General features: G+C 36.2%; 2 protein-coding genes and 1 non-coding gene across 3 annotated transcripts; all 3 read left to right on the top strand.

Annotated features, from left to right (window-relative positions):
- Positions 1–7997: 7997 nt before the first annotated feature.
- Positions 7998–8104, top strand: LOC141634673 (small nucleolar RNA R71). Its single transcript, XR_012539398.1, has one exon. It is a non-coding gene; the product is annotated as a small nucleolar RNA R71 (small nucleolar RNA).
- Positions 8105–10460: 2356 nt separating this feature from the next.
- On the top strand, positions 10461–12988 carry LOC141628696 (uncharacterized). Its single transcript, XM_074441802.1, has 4 exons — positions 10461–10605; positions 10717–11164; positions 11252–11526; positions 12297–12988. The coding sequence occupies exons 1-4, from the start codon at positions 10461–10463 to the stop codon at positions 12986–12988; spliced, it is 1560 nt and encodes a 519-aa protein (XP_074297903.1).
- A 231-nt stretch (positions 12989–13219) lies between these two features.
- LOC141628695 (uncharacterized) lies at positions 13220–14699 on the top strand. Its single transcript, XM_074441801.1, has 3 exons — positions 13220–13525; positions 13692–14431; positions 14594–14699. Exons 1-3 carry the CDS (start codon positions 13220–13222, stop codon positions 14697–14699), a joined length of 1152 nt encoding a protein of 383 aa, XP_074297902.1.
- The last annotated feature ends 172 nt before the right edge of the window (positions 14700–14871 follow it).

Genomic DNA, 14871 nt, shown 5'->3' with positions numbered 1-14871 from the left:
ATTTAGTATTAGTGAGTTACGAGGACGTAACATTTATCTTAAGAGGAGTAGGATGCGATAAAAGAGATTTTGATGGTTGTGCATATGGTAGTATAATTGGAAGTAGAGTGTTGGTGTAGCATAAAGGACAGATATTTGTTTTGATTTTATTAAAGGTCATGACCATGCTTGTAGTAGTTCGATGTTTAGGAATGAGAGAATATTTCAATAGTGTTGATAGTTGAATGATGATGATTATGAGTCCGATAGTTTTGACAGTTGGAAGATGATGTTTATGTGTTTGAGTAAACTTCGAGGACGAAGTTCGTTTTAAGGATGGTAGAATGTAACATTCCGTTTTGATGGTTGATCTTCTTTTGTGGATTGAGTGTTGTTGAATGTTATGGAAGTGAGACAAGGTTGGCAACATTATATTGTGGTTATTTGGTAATGTTATGGAGTCAGTATTGGGAGCCTATGCTATAGTTGAGACGATATCGTGAGCCATGTTGTGGAAGGAAGAGTGGTTTGTGGAGTTAGTGTTAAGTGTCCATGTTTTATAGGTTGGGTTGGAACTTCGGGGACGAAGTTCTTTTTAAGGGGAGAAGACTGTAATACTACGGATTTTATAAGCTAAGTACTCGGCCGAGTAGAGCCTACTCGGCCGCGTAGTTCCAAGACTGTAGTTTGTTTGGGTTCTGCCGAGGAATACTCGGCCGAGTATGGTGAATACTCGACCGAGTAGAGGATACTCGGCCGAGTATACATTTTACTCGACCGAGTATCCGGTCTGACGGGTTATATTTTCCGCGATTTATTTAGAAAGGATTAGAGTTATTTATAAACGCAAAACAGTTTCCTATTACATTTCATAAAACCTAATCACTCAAACGACGCTCTAATCCTCTCCAAATCTCCCCTTGTGTGTGTGTGTGATCATAGCAAGTGCATTCATCCTTTGTTTCTTTTGCCGGTAAGTCTTTATCCCTATGTTGTTGATGATTAATTATAGGGTTTGTCTTTATTCATGAATTGGGGGAAATGGGGTTTTGCAGTTAGTGATTGGAACTATATGATTGTTGTTGTAGGTGACGATGTGGTAATTGTTATGCATTTGTATGGTTGATTGCAGCGTAAGCAGATTGCGAAAAGGTAGGGTTTCCCTACTCAGTTATTGTGTAATTGATTTGAGATATTTGTTGTATTGTGTATGATTGTTGTCTGCTGATCATCGGAGTGTCGGTGTTGTGGTGACGGTGGTGATGTGGTTGTGTTGCGACGGAAGTGGTGTTGTGACAGCTGTGATGCTGTGGTATGTGTGATTGTGGTGGAGTCACTTACGGGAGTGGCTTCACACCCTATATCGCCCTCCGTGGAACCCGTCACGGGAGGGGATGTGCACATTAAGGGACAGGGATTGTTAGTCGCTCGTTGATGAGCTGGACTAGGTGGGGATGGGCGCGGTCACCATCGGCGGCGAGGATTACCTGTTGCAATGGGTAATCTGGCAGGGCTACACACTTCGGTGTGTGGTCGATTAATGTGTGAAATCGGGAGACCGGGGATGGAGGATGATCAGCCGGTTACATTAATTGTTTGTCTTATTCGAATTATGCGGTAACTGACCCCGTGTTGTTGTTTTGTAAAACTGCGGTGATCCAATCCGGGGATGGTGAGCAGATATGACAGGTAATGCAGATGTTTAGTTATGGGACAGACATGGGGAGACATCACTTCGAGTCTAGTTTCCGCCGTTACGAGTTTAGCCGTCAATGATTTCAGTTGTATTGAAGTTCTTACACTTTTAGTTTGAGTTGGTTTGAGATAATGTATTTGCTAACTCTTTATACTTTAATAAATGTTGTTTGGAAATTGTAACTTTGATATACTAACCTCGGGAAACCGAGATGGTAACAGCCTTTCATGCTAGGGTAGTCCTTGATAAGGTACCTTAGTATGAGGGTGTGTTACATTAATTGTGTGACATCTTTATGTCCATGATAACTAACATCCAAACTATATGAGTCAATTTTCATGCATATAAGTAGGTGGTTTGGTTTAGGCGGGAAAATGATGCACTAACTATCATGCGAAGAAAAACAACAAGAATGGAAAAAACGTAAAACAAAAATAAAGTCCTAGTGTGGCCTATCTACCAAAATGAACATAAATACAACTTTGGAATCCTTTCTAGGACCCGAGAAGCTTGTCTTGATGTTCCATCTTGGTCCATGTAGCGGGAGTGAGCAATCCAATCTCCATCTTTAGTCTTCTCAAAATTACAATAAATAAATTACAAAATAAACCTATTTACATTCTATTTCAAAAACATAATACTAAAGAAAATCAAAGGAGATTCGAGATCTCAAAATTACATCAAAATTATGTTTCCATCGTTACGAAAACATAATTAACTAAGGCCACACTAGGTAATACAAATTACAACCGATTGCAAAAATACGTAAATAAACCATTCAACAATTCATACAACTAAATAAAATGCATCAACTATAAATTAACCATTCAAGACATAATTCCTTAATTATGTAGAGTAATTTATCCAAACCGCCTATTTTAAAATGATCAAAATTATGTGACAATTCCTCAATTACTCACAATAATTCCAATCTTAATACATATTAACTTGTAAGATGAATTAATCTAACATTATTTTAAACCTCTTTAAAATAATTTGGGTATCTCAAATTTGTGAACCTTTTCACAACAAACAATCATACATTATAGATTTAAGTGTAAAGTTCAAATGAGTCCCTTATATCTTTTAAGTCCATAAGTCCCTCCCACAACCCTTGGATCATGCATGGTGGAAGGTTGAGATTGAAAGTAAGAAACACACTTAACACTAATTAATTTACTTCTCTCTCTAGTTTTAGTAGTACATTCACTAATTCATTATCATACACAATTAACACCACCTTTTGTATTATACTTCAAAGTTTGTGAAAATTTTGTTAACATTTTTCCTGGTTCGGTTTTTTCATATTTTTTTTCGAGACAAGTTTTCGACATTTTAGGATTTTACGAGTGTAATTCTAACATCAAAAGTGTAATTTTAAGGAATATTTACGAGAATTTTGCGTTTTACAAGTTTAATTTCAATCTTTTCCGAGTGATTTTAACGAATAATATTTTGAATTTTTGTAATTGTATCCCAAGTTATTGTAATTTAGCATTTTACGAGTGTTATTTTAATGACAAAAAGTGTTATTTTAGTCCAGGTAAGTGTAATTTCAGTCCAATGAGATTCTTATTTTTAGTCAAGTAGAATGTAATTTTAGTTCAGAAAAGTGTAATTTTAGTCCAGAAAAGTATAATTTCAGTCCACTGAGAATGTAATTTCAGTCCATTGAGAGTGTAACATTAGTCCAATGAGAATATGACCAAGTCCAATGAGAGTGTAAAATTAGTCCAATAGAAGTAAGTGTAATTCTAGTAGAAAAAGTGTAATTTTAGCCGAAAAAAGTGTTATTTTAGCAGATAAAAGTATAATTTTAACAGAAAAAAGTGTAATTTTAGCGGAGAAAAGTGTAATTTTAACAGAAAAAAGTGTAATTCTAACAACAACAAAAAGTGTAATTTTAGCAGAAAAAGTGTAATTTTAGCCGAAAAAAGTGTTATTCTAGCAGAAAAAAGTATAATTTTAACAGAAAAAAGTGTAATTCTAATGAAAAAAAGTGTAATTTTAACAGAAAAAAGTGTAATTCTAACAACAACAAAAAGTGTAATTGTAGCAGAAAAAGTGTAATTTTAGCCGAAAAAAGTGTTATTCTAGCAGAAAAAGTATATTTTTAACAGAAAAAAGTGTAATTTTAATGGAGAAAAGTGTAATTTCAACAAATAATCTTAGATCTATTTAGTAGATCTAAAACTAAAATAAAAATATCCCACAAAATAAAAATAAGAACTAAGAAAAAAAATATAAAGAAAATATTTCATATTTAGTAGATTTAATATTAAAATCAAAATATAATTTATAATAACACCACCAAAACTGAAAAACAAAAAAAAAAACACAAAAAAACTTAGATCGTTTCAAAAAAAGAGATCTAAAAAAAACGAGTTCACACGTTTTGTAACTTTTGCCAAGTCTAGTGACCGCTAAAACTTGGAAACAATGGGCTGAATTTATCACATGTTGCCAGTTTCTTCAATTTAACCCAATTTTTGACTCAATTACTACTAACCCACGTAGTTTATTGTATGTTGCCAAACACCACCAACACCAATGACATCCAACAAAAATACCAACAGAAAAAAAGAGAACCAAAACTGAATTAAAAAAAAAGTTAGATCTGAAAAAAACGTCCACCACATCGACATTAGCAGATCTGACCTCCGACCACCAACCACCACCTTCATCTCCAAACAGCCCACCCTCTCCTTCAAGACAACAACACCACCACACAAACAACAGCGATAACTTCCACCAACGACGGACAACAATTACAAAAAAAGAAAAAAAAAAGACGGACGAGTTGATGTTGGCGCTGCTGCCGGAGGGCTCGATCTGAAACAAAAAAAGATCAAAAAAGGAGAATGAAGGTGAGGGGGTGACGGCGTTGTGTGGCGGCAGTGGAAATTTGAAGAGGGCGCGAGGTTGTGGTGGTGCGGAGGTTGTGGTGGAGGTTGTATGTGATGAGAGGTGGAGAAGGTGGTGGCTCGGTGGTGGTGAAGTTAGGAAGTGGGGATGTGGCTGTGGTGGGGTTCGTCGTGGGGAGAGCCGGTGGGGTGGTGGGGGTAAGAGTGAGGGGGAAATTTTTGAATTTTGATATTTTGGATTTTATTTTGATTTATTTGGTTTATTAGTGAGAGATGAGAGAAATGGGTAAATTGTGTGAGTTGTGTGAGATGAGAGAGAAGCAGGCGGGAGAATAAATTACATATAGTGGATTAGTATTTAGTTAATGTGTATTAGTGAATGTAGTGAGAGAGAGAGAGTGCTTAATTACCCTATAATCCCCTCTTTTTTTGCTCCAATCTCAACCCTCCATCTTCATGATCCAAAGGCTCACAATGAGACTTATGGACTCACATGTAAGAGGGGGACTTACATGATCCTAATACATAGATTTAATGTACAAAGATTATTGGCCAAAACACAAATTTTTTTTTTTTTTTTAAATGCTCTCGCCATTGCTCAAAACAAAAAAAACAGTTTTTTATTTATTTTAAATGCCATCGGCATTCCAATCCTAAAAACAAAAAAACAGTTTTTTTTTTTTTTTTCTTGCGGCATTTTGCCCTAAATACAAAAAAAAACAGATTTTTTTTTTCTTTTTAAAAGCTCACGGCATTCAGCCATTTTTTTTCTTTCTAATCTCGAAAAAAAAACTTTTTATGTGAACAAAATGTTTAATGTTGCTAATATAACAAGATTGGAATAATCATCATCTTTTAATTTAAACATAGATTCAAACTAGATGATTTAATTTAACCTCTTAAAATGAATATCTAAATTATGATTAAATCGATTATCCGAATATTTGATTCATCACAATTGATTTGAACATTATAAATTAACTTGTATGCCAAAATTATATAGCAAAAACAAATTATCAACAATGAAAACGATTTCCATTTTCATTTTAATTTAATTCTTATTAAATCAAAACATTTACAAATTTATCATATTATCATCTTAACATATTAAAACAACAATATCAATAAATCAAATGGAAACAAAACATCAAAAAGCAGAAAAATGTCTCCGGCAAAAAAAAAAAAATTGATTCGGCCGAAACCCCTTTTTTTTTCTCAAAATTTTTGTTTAAATCCATTTATGAAAATCATATAAAATAATTTCATGGCCTATGCTCTGATACCACTTGTGGGAAATATCGGTATATTTCATCAAGAAAAATTTCGGATTATAACGAAATTATGAAATATGAAATTGCTAGTCATAAACGAATTGCATAAACAAAAGAATAGAGATTAGAATTAACCTTCAGTCCTAGCAATTTGGCCTAAGAACAAATATCGAGATCGATATTCTCCTAATCGTTGCACCCAAAATGCTTTGAGAAATGCCTCTCTTTTGCTAGAATGAGATCCCTAATTTCTAATGATATTAGGGTTTTTTTGTGATGTGAGTATTAGGTCAAAAAGTAGTAAGAAAAATAATACTCCTTCTCCCTATTATAACCGTGTATCATGAGGGAAAAGGGGGAAGATATTTTTTTCTTATTTTTTTCCCTTTTTTCGGTTAACCACCAAACAAGAATAAGGAGAAAAATCTTCTTATTATTAGGTAGTTATCAAAATGTATAATATGTGTATATTTTATCAATTGTCATTTATGTCGTCATGTATTAATAAGTCCACACACAACAGTTTGTAGCCGATTCATTAATACCGGTCTGTCAACATTTATTATGACAATTTCGTATAATATATACATTAACTATAAATATCGCATATTTATAATTTGCTAATTAAATATAACCGTTTACGTTTAATTACGAATAAACATCTTAATTCGTTTAAGCTAACATTTTATACATTAATTAAATATAACAGTTTATATTCAATTTAGGAATTAACTATTAATTCGTCTCAGCTAATATTATTTAATTGTATTAAATAATCGTCTCATCATCACATTGACTAAATTTTTAGTCAAATACATGGACTAACCTTTTAGTCATATAAGGCATCAATGTGATTATATTTTCATATAATCACATCTCTCAAACACATCCTTTAGGTGTGACTTTTAGGGACCATTTGATCACCGCCATCAGTATGATAATAACGTTAAACTTCTAGGAAGCCAACCGTTATTAATAAACGTTAATCAACTGATAAAATACTAAGTATACCCTGTGAACCTATAAGAGATTTATATACGTTATCACACTAACTGTGGAGGACACTAGCTCCAACATTGAGATGGTTTATAATGTTCGCGAGGTGTGTCCTCGGCTGAGTGGAGTCACTTGCGGGAGTGCATATTAATGAACAGGGTTATCGCTCGTTGATGAGCGGGGGCTTAGGTGGGCAAGGCTGTGATCCCCCACTGGCAGGCAGTTACAAGATGTGTTTGGGAGTTGGAGGTGGATTGTGAACATTTGTTTATCTTTATCTTACTTTGTCTTATCTTTATTGTCCAGTGAACTGACCCCGTGTTGTATTTTCAAAACTGTGGTGATCCATTCGGGGATGGTGAGCAGTTGGCTTAGCAGGTATAGCTAGTCTTGATGCTTGCGGGACATGGAAGGGAATCGAGTCATCACGCTACCGAAGTAGATGTCGCCGTCACTCACGTTTAATAGTTCTTGTAGTTGTCTATGTTGTATCTTCATCACGCTAATCTACGATGTAAAGTATAAAGCTATTTAGTATACATTGTTTGTTTGATCTACTACCTCGGGAAATCGATATGGTAGCACCTTTATACACTGGGGTGGTCCTTGGTAAGGCACCTTGGTGTATGGGGGTGTTATAGTTGTGGTGTAACATAGACATTTTGTTGTTGAGGTTGAGGCACAAAAGTTTGTTGAGGTTGAGGGTTTAACACATTGTTGATTTTCTAAGACAAGTTCGGGTGAAATTTTGTGTTCGGGTTGTATGTATTTTAAAATGTACCCGGTGGATATGAACTTTGTCTAAAAGTTTGATAAACATTTACCTCCTCAATAGTAGCTTGTCATAGATCGGTGCAATGACCCGTACCTCCGCAACCTTCGCAAATAACAATTTAACTAGTATAGGACACGACATTGAGTTATTGGATTACATTTTGAGCCTCCAACTTTTTTTGGAGCAATAAGATTTGAGCTTTCAAAATGGTAGTGTCGGAAGCTTCCTCTTTAACTTTGATGGGTGTACTCCAAGAATTGACATATTGGGCATCATGAATCGTCATGGATTCAATCGTGGCATGAGCAATATCCGTGTCAATTTGATCAAACCGCCCATTGTTGGCGGAATCAAGAATTCTTCGGGACTCAGCACAACATCCATTGTAGAATGTTATAGCTAGGAACCAAGCATCCAACCCATGATGTGGGCATTGCCTTTGCAACTCCTTGTATCTCTCCCAAGCTTCATTTAAGCTCTCAATAGCTTGTTGACGGAATCCCGTGATTTGGCTCCTCAAAGTTTGAGTTTTCTCTGGTGGAAAAAACTTTTGATAAAAAGCAAGAGCCAATGTTTCCCAATTGGTGATTCCCATGGCGGTACAATCAAGGCTATTGATCCATAGCTTTACCTTGTCCTTCAAAGAGAAAGGGAAAAGTATTTCCCTAATTTGAGCTTGAGTGACTCCCGTTTGCCGAATCATGGAGCAATAGTTACAAAAATTTTGAACATGCAAATTGGGATCCTCCAAAGGACTTCCCCCAAATTGCTTCCTCTCCACAAGGCTAATAAAAGCCGGTTTGATCTCGAATTCCGGGGCAGTAATTTGAGTAGTTGTAATAACGGCCGGAAGCATAGTTGTGGTGGGCTTGGAATGATCAAGTTTCACCATGTTTTTGGTTGGAGATGGTGGTGGTGGTGGAGATGATGAACAAGAAACCTCCTCCTCTTCAAAAGCTTTAAGATCGTCAAAGTAAGACTTTCTTGCACTTTTAATTTGCACGGGAGAAGCGGCTTCTTTAATTTCTTTCGAAAAGCGTCGTCTTCTACGCAAGGTTTTCTCGGGCTCGGAATCCGGTGAAAGCAAATCTCCAATACGAGAGGACCTGGGCATAAGACAACAATCTCAAGAAATTCGTAAGTAACGGTCTCAAGGAACAAGTGTTCCTCAAGACAAAAGAAAACAAGATAGAAATCAACAATTCTAAACGCAATAAAACCGTTCTCCCCGGAAACGGCGCCAAAATTTGATAGGCTTTGTCGCACACCTAATCAAAGATAAATTTCCCTAGACACAAATTAATGTAGTACAAGGGGTCGAACACAAGGAGACGGGAATTACGCTATCAAATGCTATGAATAGACTTCTATCAAGGTCGATTACGATTGTTTGTTTGATTAATTTGCTAACTAGCAAATAAAACAATGTAAACATATATATGATAAAGGAGTCTAGGGGAGTCGGGTCACACATGCAATTGTATATAGATGTTCATGTTAAACTCGGAACTAAAAACATTGTCAATTGTTTAGGCTTAAAGACAACCATTTCTCGGCCTTATTGTCAACCATAGACCGGGTCCTAGAGAACTCTCATTATGACTAGGTCGTTCTACTAACACATGCCTAGTCTAATTTGATTCCGTGCCTCTCGACTTATAGAACGAATTAACAAACTTAATCAATGAATATGGCCACTAAATAAAGATTAATCATGACAATGCAAACATGTGATAGAAACAATTAGACAATATTACATCAACCTAATTTAACATTTAAAAGTATTAATCATCCATGGCTTCCCTAATCCCTAGACAAATGGAACTACTCACTCATGTTGGAATTAAAACTAACAACAATGTGTGAATTGATAAACATGATAACAATGTAAATATAACTAAATGAAATATTATAAATTATAAATAAACTAAATAGTAATAACATGTAAATTAGTGAAATGAGAAATGTAATATGGAATGCTAGAGATAAACTTGATAATAAAATGTGATGACAAACTAATATTGTAATGCTAAAGACAATGACGATAACTATAAAATAATAATAACGAAGAATGCGATAACTAAATGAATAAGGGTCGAAATTACCGTAAGAGGAACTTGGAACTTGAACAAGAATAACAACCCAAATGAACTTCAAAGGAAAGATTATATTGAAATAAGAACCAAAAGCTTAACCAAATGTAAATTGTTTAACACAACCAAATGCTTAACAATATTAAAACTGATATGAAAACTAAGAGAGAATTTGTGCTTAAGGCTAAAGGAGTGTAAAATGATGTAAGAAAGATATCCTCCAACGACGGATTAAGGCCCCTATTTATAGTGAAATAGGGGAATAACGTAAAAAACCAAGAGCAAGCAAACCCCGATCAGGGACAGGCCACCCCGATAGGGGTCGAGTGAATCCGGCCATATTCCTATAAATTCTTGATTAAATGCTAAGGGGATCCAATGTTTGCGATTAATGCCCCTTATATCACTCGGATAAATGCTTCATTTGGCATCCTAAGTTCCCAATTGACTTGGTCTTTGGACCTCCTTTTGGGCTTGACTTTCACTTCTTTTGTTTTGGGCTCCAATCTTCTACTTGTCATCATACTTGCTTCCACTTAGCTTAGTGAACTTCGGTGTTTGCTAAAATGACGGGAATAAGCTACCGAATGCTCATATTCCTACAAAATTCAACAAATACAAGCAACACACCTAGAACACAAGGTTAGCTCATAAAAACACTAATAAAAGTGTGATATTCAATAAAAAAACCGAGCTAAAATGACGGGTTAAATTCTATATAAAATGGACACATCAAGAAGGTATATGTACTCCGACCGATGTTGTTGAGCACTTAGTGAGAGATCTATGTGCGGTGAAGCTTTCAGTGAAGTTAATCCGTCTGTAAATCGAATTGAACAATCACCCGATAGTTGTGTTTTTAATGCATCTTATTCACGTGGAGACTCTTGGAGAACTCAGCAAAATCCTTATGTTGCGTTAAATAGTGATGGTTAGTTCATTTAGGACTTTTTATTTATTAATTAGCATTACGAAATGATTTAACTATTGTATTGTAATTTTTATGTCTAAATTTTTGAACATTGTTTTCAAATATGCGTAGCATGGAAAGGATATTGGGACTTTGGAGATGCAGAATATGAGTGTGAGACATGTCACGCGTTGATGTGGTTTGAGGAGAGAAAAGATAAAAGTTGTGGTACAAGACGTCCTAAGTTCTCACTTTGTTGCTCTGATGGAAAAGTTGAACTCCCGTTTATACAGCAGCCGCCTGAACTTCTAAAGTCGTTGTTGACTGGTCAGCAACGGTTTAGCAAGCATTATAGGGAAAACATTAAAACTTATAACTCGATGTTATCCTTCACTTCTATGGGTGGTAAAATCGATCATTCCATCAATCAAGGTAGAGGACCGTACACCTTTAGGATGGGAGGTCAAAATTGTCATCGGATAGGTACTTTGGTACCGCCCGGAGATGCAAGGCCTAAGTTCTGTCAATTGTACATATACGACACGGAAGAGGAAGTTCGCAATCGAAAAAATGCCATTAGGTAAATATATTTTCTTCAAGTAATAAATATCTATTTTTCCTTCAAAATATTTTTTTCGGAGTGAATAATTTGAATATAAAAATGCAGTCCAGGGGATCCATCAAGGTTCAATGACGAGTTAATACGATTGTTGGAAAATATGATCTACGGTCACAATACGATTGCAAAGACATTTAGGATGGTTAGGGATAGACTGACTGCAAATACAGACAGTGAAGTGAGTATCAAACTTATTTCAAGGAGATCAAGTGATGGAAGAACTTACAATCTTCCAACAAATTCAGAGTTAGCGGCTTTATTTGAGAGAGATATTGGTCCACATATGGAGAAACGAGATATTATTGTCAGAAGGTCGTGTGGTGGTTTACAGCGGATATCTGAGTTTCACCCTTTATACATCCCCCCCCCCCACCCTTCCAATATCCTTTGTTAATTCCATCCGGAGAATATGGGTATCGGCCGAGTATCCTACACAATACAACTTCTATTGGTGTTAGCACGAGTAACCAACCACGAGATGAAACAACGTGTAGGGAGTGGTTTGCATATCATCTTCTGGAGAGACCACCAGATGTTGAATTTCCAACGATCTTATTATCTGGTAAGGCATTCCACCATTTTTTAGTTGATTGTTATATGCTGGTCGAATCGCATAAGCTCAATTTCATTCGTTTTAACCAAGATCGACTTCGAGTTGATAATTATAAGAACCTCTCAAATTCTATTGGAAGAGGAGACATCGAGCCATCTTCGGTGGGTACTCGGTTTATCGTGCCGGCTTCTTTCCCTGGAGGTGACAAATGGAAAAAACCCAATTTCCTCGATACCATGACTATTTGTAAGTGGTTTGGTTATCCTGATTTATTCATCATTTTCACCTGTAATCAAAAGTGGCTGAAAATAGTACGATTTGTTTCTAAAAGAGGCTTGAGACCCGAGGACCGTCCAGATATTTTGTGTCGCGTCTTTAAAATGAAGCTCGATGAGTTGATGAGGGACTTAAAGGATCGACATATTTTTGGAAGAGCGAGAGGAGGTACTAACAATTGTTAATCGTTTAACTTAATATATTATTTATGAGATAGCTTTATTGTACAAAAATCTAATGAAATTCATTTACGTTTGTTTACAGCTGTCTACACTATTGAATTTCAAAAACGTGGACTGCCTCATGCTCATATAATATTGTTCCTACATCGGGAGGACAAATTCCCTACAGCTGCAGATGTCGACAAAATCATTTCTGCGGAGATTCCTGATCCGACTGTAGATCCCGTCTTACATAGTGTTGTTTGCGAGTATATGCTCCATGGACCGTGTGGTAAAGCAAAGCCCTCATCACCGTGTATGGTCGAAGACATGTGCTCAAAATATTACCCAAAGCCGTGCACCGAAAGAACAACAGTTGACGGTGAAGAGTATCCTATTTACAAGAGAAGTAAGAAAGGAGTTACGGTGATTAAGGATGATGTGCCCATGGGAAATGATTTTGTGATTCCATATAACTCTCAGTTGTTGTTGAAATATCGGGCTCATATTAATGTCGAATGGTGTAATCAATCTAGATCCATTAAGTACCTATTTAAGTACATTAACAAGGGCTCTGATCGAGTTACCATGCAGTCGTCTAACACATGTCGTAATGAGGAGGATCCTGGTCGATTTGATGAGATTAAGAGATTTTACGATTGTCGATATCTCTCTGCATGTGAAGCCGCTTGGAGAATCTTTGGATTTGATATCTACTACAGGACTCCTGCTGTTAAAAGGCTGCAATACCATCTTCCAGATGAGCAACCTGTTATGTTCCATGATGATGATTAGGTTGATGAGGTTGTAGAAAAAGCATCGCTCGGGGTGTCACAGTTTCTTAATTGGATGGGTTGTAATAATTCTACAGCGCGAGAGATGCAGCTTCCTAAAGAATTATGATACTGTGAATTTCCAACCAAATTTGTTTGGAAAAAGAAAAAACGTGAATGGAGCCATAGGAAAAAAGGGTTTACAATTGGTAGGTTTGTTCACGTTCCGCCTCAATGTGGCGAGTTGTATTTCATGAGAGTACTGTTGAATCACGTTAAGGGGCCAAATTTTTTTGAGGATATCAGGACTATCAACGATTTTGTTCATCCGACATTTAGAGAAGCATGTTATGCATTGGGTTTAATTGGTGATGATCGAGAGTATATTGCGGCTATCAAAGAAGCAGCTGATTGGGGGTCTGGCTTCTACTTGAGAAACATGTTCGCGACGTTATTATTTTGTGGCACTTTGTCTATGTCGAGCAGAGTTTGGGACGAAACTTGGCAGCTGCCATCGGACGACATCCTTCATAGGAAACGCAATGTTCTTAACAATCAAGTTATGTCTTTAATTTATAGAACATTTACTACTCTTTTAATTAGAACAAGTTTAAAACAATTGTTCATATTTCGTATGCTTACCTTCATCTATTCCATGCATTTATTGTTGGAGTATATAAAATCACATAGATAATATTGCATTTTTTTGTCCACCAGATTTATAGCTAACCGATGAAGAGTTGCAAAATTATGCACTTATTGATATGGAAAATTCTCTTCAAATAAATGGGAGTACACTTAGTCGATTTGAGGGAATGTCCCTCCTAGATATGTCTACAACGTCACATCATCGAAATAGTTTAGTCATGGATGCGTTGTCGTACGACAGACAGTCCTTGAGTGAAGAACATGAGAGTCAGCTATCTTCAATCACTGACGAGCAGAGGTCGGTGTATAATGCAGTTATGGAAGTTGCTTTAAATAACAAAGGAGGGGTGTTTTTCCTTTATGGATATGATGGAACTGGAAAAACATTCCTTTGGAGAGCTTTGTGTGCCGGTTTCAGAAGTAAGGGCGATATTATTGTGGCTGTTGCGTCAAGTGGAATTGCAGCAACTTTGATACCAGGTGGTGTAACAGCTCGTTCCAGGTTTGGAATTTCCATTAATGTAACGAAGGACTCCATCTGCTCTCGAATTAAGCTCGGTAGTGATTTAGCTGAACTTTTGATACGGGCTAAACTTATAATATGGGATGAAGCACCGATGACTCATAGGCATTGTTTTGAGGCCTTTGATAAAAGCTTGAAAGATGTAATACGTGTTTTGCACGTGGGAAATGCTGAACTACCGTTTGGTGGGAAAGTTGTGGTATTCGGGGGTGATTTTAGACAGACTTTACCGGTTGTTTCGAAAGGCTGTAGAGCAGATGTTGTGGCTGCATCCCTGTGTTCATCGTATTTGTGGTATTTCTGCAAGGTATTTATTTCTTTATTTAAATATCAATATTACCGTTTTATGTGAGTCTTAGTTAAATTATTATTCTCGTACTGCTTTTAAATGATATAAAATTTATAATATGTATAGGTACTTAGATTGACCAAAAATATGTGATTACAAGTTGGTAGTTCAACCGACAATGTCGAGGAGTTCCAGAAATTCTCAGAATGGCTCTTGGAGATTGGAGATGGTATAGCAGGCGGTGAAAATGATGGAGAAGTTGATCTAGAATGACCAGTCGACTTACTCATTCAGGATGTGACGAATCCTATTAAGATATTAGTAGATGTCACTTATCCGGATTGCTTGCACAATTGTGGAATCCGGAAAATCTCCAACAAAGGGCAATCCTCGCCCCTACTCACGAGATTGTCGAATCAGTAAATGAATATGTTTTGTCGCTTAT

This window comes from Silene latifolia, chromosome Y (assembly GCF_048544455.1).
Source record: "Silene latifolia isolate original U9 population chromosome Y, ASM4854445v1, whole genome shotgun sequence".
NCBI lineage: Eukaryota > Viridiplantae > Streptophyta > Magnoliopsida > Caryophyllales > Caryophyllaceae > Silene > Silene latifolia.
The sequence above is the reverse complement of the archived record's forward strand: the minus strand, read 5'-3'. Positions and strand labels throughout refer to the sequence as shown.